At 41.9% G+C, this 20,922-nt stretch overlaps 3 protein-coding genes across 4 annotated transcripts in view; 1 reads left to right on the plus strand and 2 right to left on the minus strand.

The window, feature by feature from the left end:
• Positions 1-20,922, minus strand: part of LOC126403715 (serine/threonine-protein phosphatase PP1-beta catalytic subunit) — a 659,813-nt gene that overhangs the window by 381,735 nt on the left and 257,156 nt on the right. The window lies entirely within an intron of this gene.
• c17h11orf68 (chromosome 17 C11orf68 homolog) overlaps positions 1-20,922 on the minus strand; it is a 616,176-nt gene that overhangs the window by 338,092 nt on the left and 257,162 nt on the right. The gene's annotated exons all lie outside the window — the stretch shown is intronic.
• The window catches only part of si:ch211-200p22.4 (phosphatidylinositol-binding clathrin assembly protein), a 130,713-nt gene that overhangs the window by 25,951 nt on the left and 83,840 nt on the right, over positions 1-20,922 (plus strand). For both annotated transcript variants that reach the window (XM_050066435.1, XM_050066436.1), the window contains exon 2: positions 5,206-5,348. In XM_050066435.1, the coding sequence (XP_049922392.1) occupies positions 5,206-5,348 (143 nt within the window). The remainder of the gene's footprint in view (positions 1-5,205; positions 5,349-20,922) is intronic.

Genomic DNA, 20,922 nt, shown 5'->3' on the forward strand with positions numbered 1-20,922 from the left:
CTTAAAGACTTTTGTCATGATGTCATGGATTTTTTAATTGATTTTCTCAGTGGGTGGAAAGTTTTACAAACATAAAACCTCCATTGATCAAAAAGTCAGAAAAGAAATAGTCATAGTTGACTTATTTGCTGTTCGAGGCGTTCTGGCAACAGTTTTAGAAACGTGTCTTTTACAGTTGTGGCCTTGTTGGGAGAATGCTTTTTGGGCTGCAGGAGATTTTTTAGCTGCAATACCTCGAGTGGCCACTGGGAAAAATTGGAAGCAAGGCTGAGCTGCTTTCCTGTAACTAACCAATGTTGTTTTTAATTACTTTGATAGGTTTTCTAATATTCACTTCAATAACCTTATGAAGGAGTTGCCAATTTGCCATTGCACTCTTTGAAATGTTATTAATTTTCAACTCATGTATAGGAATCCTCTTACTAGTGGTGAATGATGCATTGCTCTGCACTTGATTTATTCAGGGTTTTCTTTTGAATTATTGTATTAGATTATGTGCTGTATTGCACAGCTTTGTATACAAACAGTAACCTTATGCCGAACAGGCCAATTATATCCTTACAGTACAGTCAAGTTCCCACCATGACCCTTTGACTCAGCTTTCAAAGTGTCCTTGTAGTGAAGATAGTGAAGATAGACTTTTGACATCGTGCTATAGTTTCTCCTTCAGCGAGCTTCAGTCCTCTGTTGCTTAACTATCTTGTAATGTGTCGGCGTCAATTAGCCGGGTCAGACTCCTCGTGCAGCTGTTGCGCAGGTAATTGCTTGCAGGACGTTGACGTGTTGGTCAGAGAGCCTTGCAGTTGAGGGCTGTTGCGGACTGAATCTAGTGTATTTTTCCATCTGTGGTCAGAATAATTGCTCGGGGTTTGCTTGGGGGTGCAAAAACATCACCATGTCAGGAAAGCGAGGAGAGATAAAGCGAGACGAGGATGCTTGTCGAGCCGAGTGTGGATTCCTGCAAATTGTCCGGATGAAGAGACACTCATGTCTCTCATGTCTCATTATCTTTTTTTTCTCTTTCTCCTCTCAGCTATTCTTGGTCACTTGTCTCTGCTTTTTTCCCCTTCCTCCCTCTCTGTTTGACTTGTAGCCTCCCTCCATTTCTCTTTTTTGCTCCAAAATTTGTTCTCCCTCTGTTCTCTTTACCCCTACCCTCTTTTCTGTGCCATATGTTTGCCTCAATTGCCTCGCTTTCCCTTTTTCTCCCCGAGGTCTGGGATCAGTGGCATCTAATGCTTTGCACTCTGCCTGATTAAGTCTGCACATGTACCCTCTTTACATTATCGCTCGCACACATACACACTAATGCACGAGCGTCCCCACAGACCTAATCAGTGCTTCTTTTAGTTCTATCTCTCTCACACCACTTCCAGGGCTAATGAAAAAACATGAGCTCTGCTTTTTAAAAAAAAAAGAAAGCAAGATGGACAGGTGGAAAGTAAAGGTAGCTCCAGGAATAAAAGAGATGACGTGGATGGATTGAAAACAAAGCCACCAGCCGCTCTTAGTGCGTGTTTCCAGTTCAGAGATATGAGTCTAATCAGCATTGGTGATATCATGCAGGGACGCAGTAGGAGGGGGGAAGAGTTGCAGAGAGACAGAGAGAACAATAAGGTGAGACCAACAGTCAGATCAAGGCTATTATTAAAAAGACTCATTCAACATGCTGATGCATTCATATAGCCGGAACATTTCCCAACAGGAGTGAAATGCTGCCACTCTCTGCGTTGATAACTGCAATTCAGATCCACTCTGTTAGCCACTGAATGAGTGTTGTTCTGCTCGGCTGTCATTCACACCGCTAAATGCAGCTAAATGGATGTATTGTGCTGTAATGTACCTTCATGACTCTCCGCTCATTTGTATCGGCTAAATAGCCCACCACATGGTGTGTTTTGAGTGTGTGTGTGTTGAAGTGGGAGACGTGCCATGCGGAGTGAACCATTTGCGAATAATGCCGGACTGGAAGTCTGCTGTGTTTTGTTACTGTATGTGTGGGCAAGTGCTTGGGGGTGATAATGCGTTAAGTGAGTGAAGGAAAGAGCGAAGACGGGCTTTATTGAATGAGTGCGTGCACCTGTGACGTGCACGCGCTCCCCCTGATTATGATGATGAAGTCTCCCGACGGGACTCTCCCTGCTACAGTCCTCCAGTAGTCTAATGAGAAGCTGTTTCCGTAGTTACCAGGTGTGAGAGCCGGCAGCTCATAATGTCCTGTGGTGAAGAACAAAGGATGGGGAGAAGAGGTGGATGAAGAGAGAGGAGGAGACAGGCTGGAAGTAAAGGCGAAGGAATAAAAGAGGCGGAGAACGCCAGGGAAATGGAACCAAAAAAAATCTAGTGTGAATGATCAATTTAGCCGTGTGTGTGTCTGTATTGATATTTGTGCTCGAGAGGATCGCTGTGTGTGTTACCTGTTGTGAGTGAAGACACAGAACCTTTATAATAAGCTTGGGGACCCGAACAAGAATCAGTTCAGATCAATCTCGACTAAAGTGGTGAGAACAGCGAGGTGGTGCCAAGCTGTTAGTATCTGGTCAGATCATATCGAGCACCTTTGGGGAAAAAAAAAAGTTGGCTTGGAGTAAATTAAAGAGGTTTTTATGCATCGATAGCTTGATAAGATCTTGTGTACAAGAGATGGGACTTCTGTCTCGTCTAGGTTGAATGTGAAACCCTCAGACTCGCACATGTCTGCATGTTTGGGGTTTGCTGAAGATGTAAATAGGAAATGCAACTGCTTATTGTTGGAAGAACATGTGCATACTGTACATATTTTACTCATAAGCTTCTTCCAGGTCTCCTAAAAACACACGGTCATCATTTAGTCACATGTTTCTGCCTTGTTTCTTCCTTATTCTACATATTTACTCAAATCAAAGCAGCACGTAAAACAGTGAGCACTACTATGATAACAGAATACAATAAACTAAGTCATTACCAGCTGTGGCAACGTCGCAATGGCTGATATTGTTTTTACTTTGTGAGTCTGTGTGTGTCATGGCAAAATGTGGTCCTCGAGACACTTTTTGCAGTGGGAGCTACTTCAGAAGTGGTTTTGAGTACTTTGCAAGGTTTTTATGTGTCTGTCTGTCTGTGGACAGATTTTATCAAGGTGATAGAGTCACAACTGTGCAAGATGCGGTCACAAAACTTTACAGGTGTGTTAAGCAGGGCTGTACTTGATTTATGATGTAATAATTACTTCAGGCAAATCAGATTTGGCTGTTAAATATGAATATTTGACTATTTGTTCGTGTTTGACAGGGTCCAGTAGGACGTTCTGGGTGACAGCGACCTTCATGTTTTATAGTAAACAAGCCAGGTTAGCTCTCTGAGCTAATGATTGCTAATTATACCAATGATGGATTGGGAATGTGGAACATTTTTTGCCAGCACTAGATATCAAACAAAAGCCAGAGACTGTATCGTATTAAGTTGCGGTGAAGCCTTGAATTTTAACCTTTTTATTTTTTGAAAAAGTACTGTAACGACAAATTAATTGTCAACTGATAACTTTCTGTCAGTTGACTACTTGGTTCAACGCCATTTTCTAACACATCGCACAACTAAAACGGCCTTATGGAAAATCAAATAGATGCAGAGATACACTTACAAAGTAGATGCGAAAGTATTGGGGTATACGTCTAACCTGGAAATCCAGACCCAAATCTAGAAAGATTTAGAGTCTGGCCATAAGTAATGAAAATGGCCCAACTCGAGGGGCGGCACCAAGCATGCATTTGTAAATATCACTGCATGCAATTGGATAACACTACAACCAATCAGAACAATACACGGGGTGACTTATCCAGAGCGCTACCAGCGAAGCTAACTGGTAGATTAGACTCTTGCCGTATCCGGTCGGTAAAACAGCAAAAACGTCCTTCTTGCAAAGGAAAGACTCGAGTGCCGTCTTCTGTTCCTCTTTTAGAGAACAAGCCAGGTCTAACTCGTTCATTGTAGCGGCCAAAGCCGTTTCAAACAACTGGTGTTCATCTGTAGCCATCTTGCAGTGTTTACTGACTGATTCCGGACTTCGTCGTCGTAGCGCTGTCGTCATCTGTTTAGCTCACCTCTGGCCCGCCTATATCAGATACACCGATGTGATTGGTGCAGCTCGGCTCTAACGGCATGGGTAATGAGCATCATTACTGATTGCCAGAGTGACTCACTGAGCAAATTCAAATTGTGCTCTCGCGAGAACTCTGGATTTCCAGGGTAGTGTATGTCAGGAGTTTGATAATGATCTTTGTCGACATAAGGCATTTACTGACATCACAAAGTTGTCCACGATTTCAATTCAGTCCAATTCAGAGGCCTGTGATTGATATGTGATGATATCTTGTCATTATCTGCCTGATGCTAAGCTACTAGCACTGTTTGAATGTTTAGGAAGGAGGTATGCTGGGACAGAAATGGTGACAAAGACATGCCATGGGTATTTAACAATAAAGATGTATCTTAAAGATGATGAAATCTATTGATGTTTTCACTTTGCAGCGATGATATCGGATCATTAATCACTTAACCGATGTGTTGATCCTGATTGTTATTCTCCTCTTAAGTAAACAAGGACTCAAATACTGCTCCTTTCAAAGTATCTGATGCCAGGCTGTGGCTCATGCTTAAATACAGAGCTTAGCAGATAAGATGATGCACAATTTAGAATATACTCACAGTCAGTGCAGTTATTAACAAGACAGGAAAGATAGACCGCTTGAGAACATACAAATACACTTGTTTACTCGTGTATGTCATAACAACAGCATCTCAGTGAGCCCTCCTCTTCTCTAGTTTCTGCAAGTTGTGTAACTTGACATTCTCGCGCCCGGAGGTTCAATTTTCCGCCAGGTTCAGATGATGAATGACACCTGAACTTCTGCTAACATTTCTCGAGAGGAGAGGAAAGAGGGAGATGGTGCGGCTGAGTGAAAGTCAGGAGAGGAGGAGGAGGTGGTTAGAAAAAGTTCTGCGGCGAACATCCGTCCTTCACACTTTATTCACTTAAGGATTCAGCCAAAGTGCGTGCATTGTGTTTCTCTGTCCTTGGTGCGTCTGTGTGTCTGCGTGTTTCTGTCTCTGTGTGAAAAGCAATTTGCAGTCACTCTTGATCAGGGTTATCAAACCTTTAAAAGCTTTTCTCATTACTGCTGTTGTGTAACTCTTTGTGTGCCCATTTTTCCTTCTTACCCCCACCAGATCTGATCCACTGCACCAATGAGATGAACGTGAACATTCCCCAGCTGGCGGACACGCTGTTTGAGCGCACGGCCAACTCCAGCTGGGTGGTGGTCTTCAAAGCCCTCATCACCACCCACCACCTCATGATGTACGGCAACGAGGTAGGAGGCTCACACACTGAAGTACACTCGCATGTTCACACGGAGGAAAACCCCTCCAGGGCAGTCAATGGAGGCTACATCAACAAGTCATATTATTACTCCACTCCGTCTTGCCCACACATTCATAAATACAAACACGCATGCACATTTGGATCATTTATTCATGTCCCTATCAGCATTAGGATCAACAGTGGGGGAGGTGGGAGGCTGACTCGGACACAAACGGCGTGTGCAGCGACTGAGAACGTACACATTGGACACATGGAGTGAATAATAGAAATAGCTGTGGAGTGCGGAGAAATTAATTAGCTCAGTGCGAGCTGGAAGCAAGATGGGGGACAAGGATAGCAGCAAATGAATAATCAAATGAATTAAGTTAATAAAAAAACATGGTTGAAAGCTGGATGAACAACACAGTCCCTCCGTGGATTTACACACTTCCAAACACAATCATTGGGAATTAAAATTCAGCCAATCCCTGTCATGTTTGGGAGAACTTTCATATTTTATTAATTGTGATTTTTTTTTTTTTTTTTTTTTTTTTTTTTTNTTTTATTAATTGTGATTTTTTTTTTTTTTTTTTTTTGACCAGACATTGTTCTGTTTTTGCACGAAGGCATCCAATCAAATTCCTAAGTCAGCGAAATATCTCCATTTCTACGCAACAGTGCAGCGCTTGAAAGAGAGAGGGGAGATTAATTCAGAGCGAGAGTTGTAGTTTTATTAATTTCCAACAAGATAGAAAGAGAGTGCATTTTGTTCTTCAGATAAACTGTTGTAGCTTGCGTTTGTATTAATCCTCTAGTGTGCAGACTTTTAATAATTCAGGACACAGTCCCTTTAAAACACAACTGATAGAACATGAAAATACACTTTGATACTCAGATGGACCGGTGCCATTTGGAGCCGACCGTGCTGGTTTATTGTTGAATGTATATTTTATGAAAACAGCAGTCCAAGAACTGTGTTGCTTTGTTGTGACATATTTTCTTTGATCGCAACATAAAATACATGATCCCCAGACTATTTGTAGTACTTTGTGTGACATGCAGAATACTTACTATTATGTCATTTCATCATTTATTTAGGGCCACTTTTAATTTTTGACCTGCAGTTTTTTTTTTTTTTTTCAGATTTCAGTAACTTCAAAAGAAATTCATTTTTTTGCTTTGCATATTTCATACACGTCATATCAACGCTTCTAAAGTGATAGAGTATATGAGCTTACTTCATCATTTAGAGGATGATGGGATGGTGGATGGTGTTAAAGTTTCTTAATGCTTCTGCGTACACTCGACGCAAAGTACACGCAGTTGCTCAGCAATTGCTGTGTGCATCCTGTTGGTCTGTGTCACTATACAATTCCCCGCTAAAGCACTTGGGGGCGTGGTGTTCTTTTATATACCTACCTAGACTCTGTGACGTCTATGGTCGTTGCTCGTTCATAGTGTGTTCATCTTCCAGCTTTGCTCTAGTCACAGTGAAGGTGGCGACCGAGAGAGAGAGACTGTTGCTGGAGCTCGAAATGATCGACATTGAACAACAAATGCTCTTATTACAAAAAAAAGAAAGATCACAATGGAGACTTTTGAAAATGGCGGTGTTGTGGTACTGTAGCAGGAAGTGAAACCTTCAAATTATGTAGTTTGAAGGAATAATCATAGCTCTTGCGGTCTGCATTGGGTCTGCGTTGCCTCGATGTGTGGTTACAATTTTTTGGAGGTGCACATCGCGTCTCTGCGTCGGTCGCAGATGGACGCAACGCCTCTGCAAAGCCGTTGTTCGACGCCAACACACAACAAAACCGGTTGTTTTTTAGAGTGTCATCACTGTTTTTCCAGCAACTTTTCAGCCATGAAAAGCAGTTGTTTTTAAAGACATCACTGCATTTCCAGCAGGGATTGTGCCCCCAAACTAGGTATTTTAAGCCAAAACTTAACCAAGTGTTTTTGTGCCTAAACCTAACCACATGTTTAAATTGATAAAATGTAAAGAAAAGTTCATTTTTAACGTGTCAGCTACGTAATAACATACAATTGTGACGCATCTGTGGTTTGCAGAAACATACAATGCCACCATATTTTCTGGCGATCGGGTTGCCGATTTCAAGACAGCATGTTGTGTAGTGTGAACAGTACAGTGATCTGATGACTTTGCAAGTCGTGCAGTGTCAGCATAAGCTAACCTGCTGCTGGCACTACCTTACTGCCACCTGAGTAGCATCATCTAATAATTTATAATCTGATATTTCCCAATATTTTGAACTATGCCTTCAAGAAAGAGACTCATATTCTGCTGATTGTATCTGGTGTTCTGAAACATCTCTGTAAAACTGAGCATTTCTGTTCCCATTGTGAAACAGCAGGTAGTTATTCTCCTGTGCACATAAACAGTACACTATATACATTGTGTACTAATACGCGTCTTGAATGCAAAGACCTTCTTGTACACAAAAACAGCAGTCAAACACATCTGAAAAATAACACACCCTGCACCACATTCCTTTAGATTTCCATTAAAATAAGGAAGCATTGCTTCCTTGTTTAGCTAAGATCAGTTGTGTCGACATTATGCAACGCTTCCTTCTGTTGGCTCCTTGTTTATTACGTTAATCTAAACTTCCTCTGAAAAGAGGAAGACTTGGATGTGAGATCATTGTGTTCCGCCGTACGAAACAAGCCTCCAAACCCACTGACACCCAAACAGCAGCCTGGCTGATTCCACTGCTGCCAAAATAGTATTTTAGGCACAGCAAGTGATTCAAAGTACTGTTGGTGGTGGAGGTGCATAGCTGACTTACATAAGCCAAGACCTCACAGACAGTTCAGACAGAGAGACATCAGGTCATCAGATGGCTCCGTGCTAAATGTTTGCTCAAGCTGTGGAAATTCCCGCAACATTTTTTTGATGAAGCAAATCATGCTAAGTAGGTCACTGCAGAGCAGCAGGAAGTGATTTAGAGGTATTCCCAAGCTGTAGGCTGATTTATCTCGGAGTTGTCACTTTCAGATTGAACCTTTTTTGATCTTGATGTCTCAGCCAGAGTGACTTAACAATGATTGCAGCACTCATCCCTAATTTCTGCATAATGTATGAGGGGTTTGCAGAGATCACAACCACTGTGCTGTAATGTTATTACTGTTACGGTAGAGAATGGTAATTCAAATTCTAGTCAACTCTAACTATTTTAAGATAAAGATGGATCTTTTTCCATCATTTTATTGCCTCCAAATCGTTGTGAAGTCATGATATTAAAGGTATAAACGACATATTTTTGTCCTTTTGCCATTTAGAATAGAAGCAGTAATTAATACCTGTCATTACGTTTCATTTTTATGCATCTGTGCTGGCGACCCCTGTGGCTGGAGACATGTTTTCGGGTTGTCTTGTCAGTCCGTCCCATTCTCGTGAATGCGATATCTCAAGAATGCCTTGAGGGAATTTCTTCAATTTTGGCACAAACGTCCACTTAGACTCAAGGATAAACTGATTAGAATTTGGTGGTTGAAGGTCAAAGGTCAAGGTCACTGTGACCTCTCAAAACACATTTTTAGCCATAAGTCAAAAATTCAGATGCTAATTGTGACCAGATTTCACTCAAATGTCAAATAAGATAAAATGGTTAAGAAAATATATCAAAGGTCGGCTTCACTGTGACGTCATAATGTTCTCCAAAAACACTCTCCTGGCCATTACTCAACGTCATATCTCAGGAAGAGATAGATACTGAAATCGGTGACACTAATCTTGGGTGCCCACCTTGAAACTGTGCTGCTTGCGTAGATCTTCTGTGCTGCCAGGTGTCAGAAACATCCATGTCTTGCAAAAAAAAACCCTTCAAAGCCTTTATTACACATATTATGTGAGTCTTGACAGACATGGATGTGAACTGCAAGTTGACTGGTTCGCAGAGGCACACAACCGCAAGGCATTAATTGTAGTTTCACAATGCCCTGTAGCAAGTCAAGCTGTGGATATGAAATGTGAATGGCGCAGCATAGTAATCTTGTTCTACGATTTAATAACACAGAGTCATACTCAGTGTTAATTATAGTAAAACATTAGAGTTACTAATCATTCAGGTACAGTGGTCGTGTAAATTGCAGTGTTGTATCATCAGTATGCTGCTCTTTAGTGGTTATTAATCGTGGAAACTCCAAATATAATGTACAGTATTTTAAAAGGCCTTATTCAGACACACCTGCAGTACATTACAGCACTACATTTCTGCCTCAGCCCCACAGAGCGAGGCACCGGGCTGTAGTAGAGCAAGTGTGTGTACTCATCAGCCTGCATTCATCAGGCCTGTCAGGACAGTGGTGCTGACTGAGGCTCAGCGGGCCAGGTGTCCCTGCTCCCTCATGGCCGTCCCATCCATTATAGTCAGAGCTGAGAGAAATCTGGCCGTAAAATTAGAAACCACAGACCCACAGAATTGGGGTCAATAGACTGTACCATCCTTTTCAGATCAACACGCTGACTGCTTCCAGCTTGGCCGGCACACAGAAGATGGCCGTGTACAATGTCCGATGAATGCCCTGATAGTAAAGAACATTTACACTGAATGAAACCAGGCGGCTCTGTCGAGGCGTTTTATGTGGAAAGGAATTGCTATTTGTCACATAATTTGATTTTAAGGGCCAGCGCAGAGTTTTTGATAATGTCATGATGGATATAAGCTTTCACGTAGCCGACTCGGAAAGCTGATTTGTGTCACTTTACATATTAGATAGTCGCCCACTTCTGATATGATGAAGGCTTCACCCTGAAATGTTATTTTCCTGGGTCACCCTGCCTTAAAAAGCTGCTAAGCCTGAAATAATTTCATTTGTCTGGGTTTCAGCGGCAGTGTTTTCGTCTCCCTGTGCTGTGCTTTTCTTTTCTACTCTGATAAGAATAAAGCTCAACAGGAAAGACTGAACGTTTATTGCTGCATAAACTCAACGTGTGTTTCTGGACATCAAAATTAAAAGTTAATTCTTTTTTCTTTCTTTTTTTAAATTACAGCAGTACAGTATATTGGGTATTTGAGAAGGAAGCGGAGCACAGGAGAAAAGGATAGAGGAGGGAATGAATGAGAAGTAGGAAGGGAGGAAAAAGGTAGGCGAAGGAGGTATGGAAAGGAGGAAACAGAAAGGGGCAGATGGAGGAGGAAAGGAGTAACAGGGCAGGAAGAAAGTAGCAGGTAGGGAATGAAAAAGGAGGCGGAGAAGGAGAGAAGGAGGTAGAGAAAGAAAATCGGAGATAGAGAAGGAATAGAGGAGGTGTAGAGATAAGTTAAAGGAAAGAAAGAAGGAGAAAGGAGGAGATAGGGAGGTAAAGGCATTGGTAGAGATGGAAAGAGGAGGGTAGGGAAGGGAAGGAGGAGGTAAAGAAAGAAAATAGGATGTGGGGAAGTAAATGAGAGGGTTGAAAAGGAAAGGGGAAAGAAAAGATGGAAAGAAGGAGGCAGGGAATGAACAAATGAGGCAGTAAAGGAAAGGGGGACCTAGAAAGGAAATACAATTTGTAGGTAGAAGAGGAAGGATGGAGGAAGAAGAGGACAAGGACAGAATGAGGTAAAGAGAGAAAATAGGAGGTAGGAAATGAGGATGTAGAGAAGAAGAAAGGGGGTAGGTAGGTAAGGAAAAGAGGCGTGGGAGGACATAAGCTATAGAAGGAGTGGAAGAGAAAGTAGGAGGTAGGGAGGTAAAGGAGGAGGGGAGAAGGAAAAAATAGGGTAGAGAGGGGAAGAAGGAGCCATGGAAGGTGAGGAGGAGGTAGGGAAGGAAAGAAGGAGGTAAAGAAAGAAAATAGGTGGTAGGTAGGAAAGGAGGAGGTAGAGAAGAAAGGGGGAAGTAGGTAAGGAAAATAGGAGGTATAGGAGGGTATATGTTTTAGAAGGAGAGGAAGAAAAAGAAAGAAAGTAGCAAAAGGAAGGAAGGAAAAGAGGAGGTAGAGAAGAAAGTGTGAGATAGTATAGAAAAACAGGAGGTATAGGAGGATATAAGTTATAGAAGGAGAGGAAAAAAGAAGGAGATAGAGAAGTAAAGGAGGGGGAGAAGGAAAGAAGAAGGTAGGGACTGGAAGAAGGAGTTATTAAAGGAAAGGAAGAAGTAGGGGAGGAAAGGAGTAAGTAAAGAAAAGAGGAGCTAGAGAAGAAAGTGGGAGATAGGGAAGGAAAAGAGGAGGTATAGGAGGTTATAAGTTATAGAAGGAGAGGAAGAGAGAGTAAGTAGGAGATGGGGAAGTAAAGGGGGAGGTGGAGAAGGAAAGAGGAGGGTAGGGAGGGGAAGGAGTTATGGAAGATAAGAGGGTGGTAGGGAAGGAAAAGAGGAGGTATAGGAGGACAAGTTATAGAAGGAGAGGAAAAGAAAAGTGGCAGATGATAAGGAAAAGGGGAGGGGAAGGAGGGGTTTATGGAAGGTAAGGAGGTGGTAGGGAAGGAAGGGATGAGGTAGGTGAGGAACAAAAGAAAGTAGGAGAGAAGGACATAAAGGAGGTGGAGAAGGAAAGAAGAGGGTAGGAAGGGGAAGAAGGAGTTATGAAAGGTAAGCAGGAGGTAGGGAAGTAAAGGAGAAGGTAGAGAAGAAATGAAGGAGATAGGGAGGGAAAGGAGGTGCTTTTGAGGGAAAGGAGAGGACAGGGAAGGAAGGGAGCATAGGTAGAGAAGGAAGCAAGAGGTTGAAAGGTGCCGCTGTCAGTATAGTTGATATCAACCTTTACTTTTTACCTTCAACAGCCTAAATTTGAATACTAGTTTCCATTAGTACGTAACATAACAGACATTCAGTGGCAGCCATCTCAGGTTGAGCCAGGACAACAGGAATGCTCTCTCACTGAGCAATTATGGGATATGGATAAATAGATATTGATGGCATGACTGTCAGCAGTGTAGATTTATTATTGGTTGTTGTTTCAGTAGTCTAAAGGCAGCGTGATACACACACCACGAAAGACAAAACTAAAGCATAGTCTGGATTGAAGTGCAACTCGCTCTGCATCTCCTGCAAGTCTGTGGACGAATCAACAGACTGTAATATCTGAGCATATTCAAATTTAGTCCATTCATTGCGAGTTGGTCTGGATGTCAGCAAAATGCAGCCTTTTTAAAATGCACCCCGTTTTATTCTGCTGTTCCTGGTGATGTATTCAGCCCATGCTTTCAAACCCAATGTGGGAATTTACCATTCAGAGCAAATAGCAGGTGAATTAAGTTTTAATATCTCTTCTTTGCCTTAGCTGCCATATTTGTCAACGGGCTGGGGATCGTGATTAGGGTAATAGAGCATTTTATGTTTGTGTGTGTGTGTGTGTGTGTGTGTGTGTGTGAAGGAATAGTCGACAGGCCGGTATTGATACTCATTCAGCGCTTCACCTCCAGTTTTTTCCTCCCTGCCAAGAAGCAATCCTGGCTCCCTCCCCAGTGACACTCTGAATCTTATGAGCGATCAAGAGTCAGTCAATATCTTTGATCACGATTTCACTTTTGTGCTGGTACAAAGCCACTTTAAGGAGTTCGTCTCAAAGAAACACCGCTGCAGGATCTGGAGTTTTCACCGCATTGTTTCAACTTCTGAGTGATCACGACCACACGTTGCAGATTAACGCATACACAAAGTTTGAAATAATCTACTAACGGGGATGTGGTAAGTGAGTGCTTACCCCTGCCTCCCTCTGTAGCCATTGTCTCAGTTGTTATCAGATATCAGCGTGTGCCTCTGCTTCCAAGCCTTTGTATCGTAGACCAATATGTACCAAAAACAATCCTGCAGGAAACCTCAAACAATGGCTGGGTAGTGTTCATTTTGTCAGATACCTTTTTTTATTTAGTCTTAGTTCTGTGTCAAATGTCATTGTTATTTTTACCATATCTAGTCAACTTCATCCTGTTTTTTTCCAGGTTATAATTGACTAAAAGTCTGGGTATTTCATTATTATCTTAAGCCCCTTCCCCACTGGACAAAAAAACAGGAACACCCACTTACATCTGGCTTTAAAGGTTACAACCAGCATCAATTCCCAGAACAAATGACTCTGCAGTAGTTACAGGTATTTGTTGGGTCCAGCTCCAATCAGCTTAGATTGGCAGTGATGTAAATATGACGTCCAAGTGGGGCGTCAGTTCCGTCTCTCTTGGCCCAAGTAGCACTTTAACATTGTTCCGAATTATTTGGCAGAGAGTTTCAAGAGACTGAGTAAGTAGATTTTCACCGGCCTCTATGCTGCTTTCTACTATTCACTAACCCTGTTTTATGGTCATTTGTGATAGACCTTTTCACACTAATAAAAAACACAAACAAACAAACAGGCATATTTGTCTACTACAGAGTCGTGTACACAGCTCTGGTCTACTAGCCATGGGAAAGGAGTCTATCACCCATTCTAGCCAGGTTTTCTTACGTTTAAAAAACCTGCATATCTGTGTGAATTTTGGTGGAAAGGAGGTGTTTGTCAGGGCTGAACCAAAGTATTCACTCTTGCTTATAAAAACAACAAAACTAAATGTTGTATTTGTTGTTGCTGTAGTAAAATGTAGCCTGTTTCATAATTTGAATCCCCTCTTCTGCCAATAGAATGAGTCACTTTCTTTTATACACAAGGTTACAGAAAAAAACTAACGAGAAGTATAAACAAAGCTAATTCAGTATAATTATAGTCATTTGAAAACTGTTGATATTTAAGTCTTTCTCAGATGGGCAACCTCCAGGGCTGAAAAAAGAAGCCAACACTGAAGTGCCAAAAAACTGCAGTTCTTTGAGTGGCCACTTGAGGCTGGCTTCAGAAACCAGTCAGTCCCCATATACCCCCATGTTAAAATGCCCAACTTTACAGCAGAAATAAACATGTTTACAGCCTGGTACAAAAACGATTTTGGTCTCTACAACTAATTTCCTCACTCATGATAATTCTGCGGGGGCTGAATTTTTATATAACTCGCTAGTTTACATTTATTTAAAGCTTAAAGTTACATATAATTAGGGCAGGCTGCTTTGAGGCATAGGCTGTCTGCCGTTAGTGTCCTTGGCTTCTTGCCCAAAAATGATCACTTCTGGCTCCAGAAAAAAACAAGATGGCGACAGCCGTAATGCTAAACTCGAGGCTTCAAAACAAGAGTCCACAACCCAGTGGTGGACGTGATTACTATGTCCTTTTTTTTCAGTTTCTGGTTCTTAGTCTAGTCCAGCTAAAACCAATAATTCTGTCATTTTAGTTGAACTAATTTCACATTTCTTATCATTAACTGATGAGAAACACAGGTTAAATGAGTAAGAATGCAGCTTTGCAGATCATTCAAACATGTGGCCTTACGAACTTATTTCAGGGTCACATCGCTTCTCTTCTAAAGGGCAGTGTATTCGTTTTTTCCCTCAGCCTCATTGTAGCGAAAATGGACCCAAATATCCCCTTGTTTCTTTCTCGGAAAACCTGTGTCTTTGTTAACTTTAACTGAAGTAGGTAAGTTGCTCCGAGTCCTCCTGACTTTGCTCATTGTGTGCTGCTGCTGGAGTCGTGATATATAGTGTGGGCAGCACAGGACACGAAACTCTTGTCTCGTCTTTTTGTCACTTTGGTAAAGTTTTTATTTTTTAAACTACATTTTAGTTTTTTTTGTCGACACTAGTTCATGTTGATGTAGTTGCAGTCAGTGTGTAATGACATGTCATCTCGTCATCGTCACATCTTAGTCATGGAAAAGAAAGTATTGACCAACATATTTGGTCGTTATATATATATATAGTTATAGTTTTTGTCAACGAAACTAACACTAGCTGGAAGAGCCATTCCCAGCCGCTCCCCCACCCCCGCCCTCAGAGCTCCCACGTTTCCTCTCTAGGGAGCTCCGACCCTGGACAGGTGAGCTCAGACTGCTGGGTTTCTCTCCCGGGAGTGTGGATGCTTCCACCACCCAAAACCTGAACAAGGTTATAGGAGGATAGAGAGTAAGTGAGGATGCAGTGATATAAAAAGAGGACAATTTGTTTGCAGAATTACCAGAAAGGGAGGGAAAGATGTAGCAAATGATCGCACATGAAATGAGTGCTTGAGTAAGAGGGAGATATGGGGTCATATGGAAGTCAAAGTTATTTTAAAATCGATTTTTGAAAGGCTAAAAGCACTTCTTCAAATGGGTATTCGACATATAATCCACCTGAATCTCCTTTCTTTCTCAGCATTTCTAGCAATTGATTCTCCAATACTGATTTAGTTATTCTCAGTGTAATGAGGTATTTAGTGGTAATGCTTTATTTGGTTTGGTTTCCAGAAAACAATATTCACTGTACAACTGTTGAAGGGGAAATCTGATCGGGGCCCTTGATCGGCACTGATGTCTGGCTCAGATTATCCGGTAATGTGACAGGTTTACAGATCCATTCATAAACTTCCCGAACTGCTCGCAAACTCATCGGGGCCTCCCTGATAATTTCAAACGTTTGATATTTAGGATTTACAATCTGGATGATTATGATTATAATTACATCAGTACTTTCTCAATAGCCAAGAAAATATTAGTCAGCTGAAGTTGTTGCGAAGCAATCATAAACAATTTAGCCCTTGAAGCTAACGTTAGCATGAAAATTATTGCTGACAGATATTAAAACTGACAGTTAAAACCTGTGTTGATGCTTTTCTCATCCACACTTGTTTAGCCTTCTGCTTTTGTCTTTTATCACAGCAAAGCATTATTGACATTACAGCAAGTTGTTGGACCACGTCCGTCTCCGATTTGTTTGCATTTGCTGCTCTATGAGATCATGTGAAGTGGTGCAATCAGGCTCACTCTGGCAAGATAATCGTAATAATATCCTTTAGTGTGTGATGCACCATTATTTTCAAATCTTAAAGTGTGTGCATGTTTGAGAAAAGAGAGAACATCTGTATAGTTTCTTGTTATGTGCGTGACGTAACTCGGTTACAAAAATTGGTTTGGATTTTAAAACTCCTGTAGTCTGAGCCCTGCTTTAGTAAGTATAACCAGCTGTCAAAAGCAGAGTTGGCTAGCTTGCTAATGTTTAGCAGGTAGAATGTTTGCCATGTTCACCATCTTAGTTTATTGTCTGAGCACGCTAACAATTGCTAATTAGCATTAAACACAAAGTGCAGCTAAGACTGATGGGAATGTGATTAATTTTGCAGGTAAACCCGCTTATTGGGCAAATTAAGATTTTGATCACACTGCTACCAAAATGACCATCTAGTTGAATGGGCCAGCACAACCAGTCTAATCTTTGAAATTGGTGTTTATTGCATGGCTTTGTTGTTAGTCAGTCCCTCCAAGATGTCAGCCAATTCCAGTAAATTCTACATGACCATGTAATTTTGTCCAATCAACCCAACATAATCACAAATTTGATCATTTAAAATGGGTGCAATTGCAAGTCATTGTAGCACTGAGCTCAGTGTATTGATTCACTCAGCCCCTCTTTGCCCTGTGCTCTGCTGTGCCTGGGACGGAGTCACACACACAGTGACGGGGCTAACTGCTGGCATCACACAGCTAATGTTATCAATGGAGATTAACATGTTTAATGACATAGTTCAGCCATTTCAGTGTTGGTGTGAGGTCGTTGGGATTGTTTAACAGTTGTGTGTCGGATGCTAGCCACTGCTGCTGTGTTAGCTTGCGCTAACTGGGCAAAGAGAACAGGAGGAGAGTAGCTCAAGGAGACGGCCCTTTAGCGCTACTTCAAATGACAGCAACAGCCCAGTCTTTGGCCGCATCACAATTTCGTTGCAAAAGCATCACGTATAAACACTGCAACATGCATTGCAATATTTTAGAAAAGCTGCCGTGAAATTAGGCATTTCAGTCCGCAACAATCCCAAACACAACCCACAAATTTTTTTAAAGATATCTTTTAGGGGGTTTTGCCTTTGATTGATAGGGCAGTAGCGTGAAAGGAGCGAAAGGAGATGACATACAGCAAAGAGCCAAGGGTTGGAATCGATCCCCCAGCAGCTGCGGCAAGGACAAACCCTTATTACATGGGGTGCCTGCTCTACCAGGTGAGCTACTGGGTGCCCCAGGAGGTGATTCTGATGTTTCGTCTTGAATTTAAGAGCTAATTTTCAGTTGATTTTAGTTATTCTAATGCCCACTATCTAAAATACAGTAAGCATTTTGACCAATCTAGCTGTGTTTTGTTGTGTTGAACAGCAACTGTCTCCCCTCAAATTTGGTTTTGATCTAAGAATTCTTTTTACTGAATAAATGCTTTAGCCAGTCGAACACAGCAGAAAATCAAACCCCTGCAACCCTAACCTGTCACGCTTAAATGTTGTTATTTATTTTTATGATGAATCGCCTTTTTAATAGCCCTCACAGTTTTCCCTCAGTGTGCTGTGACTTCTAGGAATGTCACAGCACAAAGAGTTGCGAGACCACAAGGTACAGTATAACACGGCGCCGTGAAACCCTTTTTGGGAGTTTGTTTTCAAGGACGTCAAGTCCTCAGAAATAATACCCATCATCCTTTATTCCTCAGGACAGGATAGTTGTGAGTGTCAGCGGGGAAAATTACAGTCTGATTGATTGCACCTAAGTGCATTGGGAATCAGGATAGAGAGCTGCGACTCTGTACATCAAAACCGAATACAGGCATAGGATAGAGTACGTTCGAAAGAGGGAGGGAATGGTGGTAGGGCGAAGGAAGGAGAAGATGGAAAGAGAGAGTAGACAGAGTGAGAGAGTCATTAAGGACATGAGAGGAGACAGGGACGGTCTGGCGAGGACACCGGTGAAAGTGCTGATGGTAGCAGGACACACCGCTTTGCTTTTTCTCTGTGTGTGTTTTTGTGTGTGTGTGTGTGTGATAGAAAGAGATCGAGGGAGGGAGGGAGCAGTAATGTGTGTGTGTGAGACATTTGTGTGTTTTTACAGCAATGTAAAGTTGCGGTGTGAGTCGCAACCCCCCCCTCAACTCACCTCGCCCGCCACCAGTGTCCCAGATAGCGAACGGCCCATTTGTTTCAGTGACGTCAGCGAAGCACTCTCATCACTACTCTGCCTTCGCCTCCTCTGGGAAAGCGAGGACACAGACGGCGGCAGAGATTAAAGCAAAGATAGGGCGTGTGAGATATTATGAAAGACAGACACTTGACTGGGCATGAGAAGAAGGAGAAAGAAGTTGAGGTAAAAGACAGGAAAGGGAAATTAAAGACAGAGAGAGAAAAGAGGGTGGAGAGATCTGCTGACTCAAGCACTGTGTCAAAGGGAGCAGGGACAGGGAGGATGTTATTTGTGTGTATGTGTGTGTGAGGTCACCCTGACTCTAATAGGGGTCACTTGTGATAATCTGAAGAGCTTGAATGCACACACACGGACACAAAGTCATCACACACGTGCTTCCTATCAGCTGCCGGTGGGGCAAACATAAAGATGATTAGTGTAGAAGAAGATTGCAGTGCATGAACAGTGTGTGTGTGTGTGTGTGTGTGTGTGTGTGTGTGTGTGTGTGTGTGTGTGTGTGTGTGTGTGTGTGTGTGTGTGTGTGTGTGNTGTGTGTGTGTGTGGCAGACAGACAAACCCAAACATCCCGCCTCTAAAAAGTAAAAGCTGCAGGTGACCCACCATGAGCCGACACCCTCACCACACACTTCCTTATACTCTTTCAGGCAGATAAACAAGTTTTTCCAACTCAAGTAAATTGGCTGCATCTGTGTGATCAATAGATGAAAGTAATGTGTGTGTGTTTGTGTGTGTGTGTGGTCGTCCTACCGGGCTCAGCAGACTCAGCCAGCCAAAAACTTGCAGGGTAAAAGGAGCTCAATTGAGGTTCTCCCAGTCAGGGATCTTTTATTTTATATTTTTTTTGTCTTAAGTACTAATTCAAGTTATTGATTTTGGGGTATACACTGACACATTACTGAGCTGATTTGTATTTAAAACCCTTCCCAGAATAGCAATGGTCCAATCATAGCTTAGCAACTATAACAAGGCACAGCAGGCCTGTCAAGCTTTGGATATATCCACATGTTGAAGTGGTGTGCTTGGTGCTGTAGAAAGAGCAACTCAGCATTTAAGGAGGTTTGTGTTTTTTTAGTATTTACAAAACCAAAAATGCAAGAGCAGAAGTGTAAGGAGTGGATGTAAGATGCAATAGTTAGCATGTTGGGCTAACTAGCTTACTACCAGTTGTAGTAACCGATTTGTTTGGGCTGTATTACCAAATACCAGGTTATTTAGAAATTCAGACAGTATGATTTTCAGTACCCTCAAAAATACAGACGCTCATCTTTCTATTAAACTCATATGGACGTGCTGTATTGAGGATGTATTGTATGTAATGCACATCACGCACCACCAGAGGTCAGCCTGATGGAGCTGGCAACTGAACTCATAAACGTGGCAACTGCAAGTGGTGGGGATAATATTACAGGACTGTTAACAGCCAGCCAGCAACAACAGAGAGAGACCGCAGTGAATATTAGCATATTTTCACCTCTAACGTGGTGAATCATGGATTTGTTAGTGTGTTAGCATTAGCATAAAAGTGTGTTCTATGATGAGTTAATAAGGCAGTTATGCTAGTCTTCATTTGTGAAAGAGAGAAACTTGAATTCAGAAGGTGTGAGGTTGTGTTTCACTCTTAAGTAAAAAAAAATGGTGTAAGAATATTACCTTTTTTTTTTTAACATTTTGTAAGTTTATATTGTTTATTTATTAGATTGAAAAAGCTAAGAGAGTTTGGGGGTTTTGGGATGGGGGTATGTAGCGCCGCACAGAAGTACCACCATATACTGTATACCCCAGTGAAATTTCAATAAGGTATAAAAGCACGAAAAAATAGATTAATCGAGCATTAATTCCAAGGACAACGAGCACATCTGTAATTAACTACATTAGTTTAGTGTTATAAATTAAACTTGTTCACAAATAGCACTGTGTTGTATTTCCCCCAGTGTGGAAGCTAATTGTGGATGCTATCAGAGTTTAAGCTAACGTTAGCAGCTCTGTCCTGCTCACTGTATTTTGGCAAGTGTACACTCCAGAAACCATAGCTAACAATACCTGTGCTAGCTTTTTTTTTTTTTTTCTTTTTGCCTAATACATCAGTTAGTCGTCAGCAACTCTGGTTCACAGGACTGTGGATAGAAAGCCTGTCATTGGCTGCTTATCTCAGATGGTAACATGCTTCCCGTGTGTTACCGCTTTTGAAAGTCCCATAGCTACGTGAAACTAGTCTTGCTTAGCCAGACTTATCTCTTTGGTTTAGCGCTGTGTGTGAAACAACAACCTTTGAGCTGGCAATCTACACACTAAAATGTCTTTTAATGTATTATGTGGTGTTTTCTTTTGCCTGGATTCAGCCATTTTAATGCCAATGCTTGCCTCTCCACCCAAAAAAGTGTCCTCTGGACACCATTGTGCAAGGCCAGTGTCACTGCATCCTGGCCTTAGCGCCGTCCAAGACGATTGTGAATGGTTTCAAGAAATACAAACAACCCATTTGGGCATTTTTCCCCCTTAGTGTGAGATTATGACGAGTTCAGCCTGACCTTTCTCCAGTGCTAGCACAGCGCGGGATAGATGTAGCTATGTGGAACTAGACGTCAACCCAAAAGCCTTTTCTTTTGTGCGTTACAAATGCTA

Source organism: Epinephelus moara, chromosome 17 (assembly GCF_006386435.1).
Source record: "Epinephelus moara isolate mb chromosome 17, YSFRI_EMoa_1.0, whole genome shotgun sequence".
Classification (NCBI taxonomy): domain Eukaryota; kingdom Metazoa; phylum Chordata; class Actinopteri; order Perciformes; family Serranidae; genus Epinephelus; species Epinephelus moara.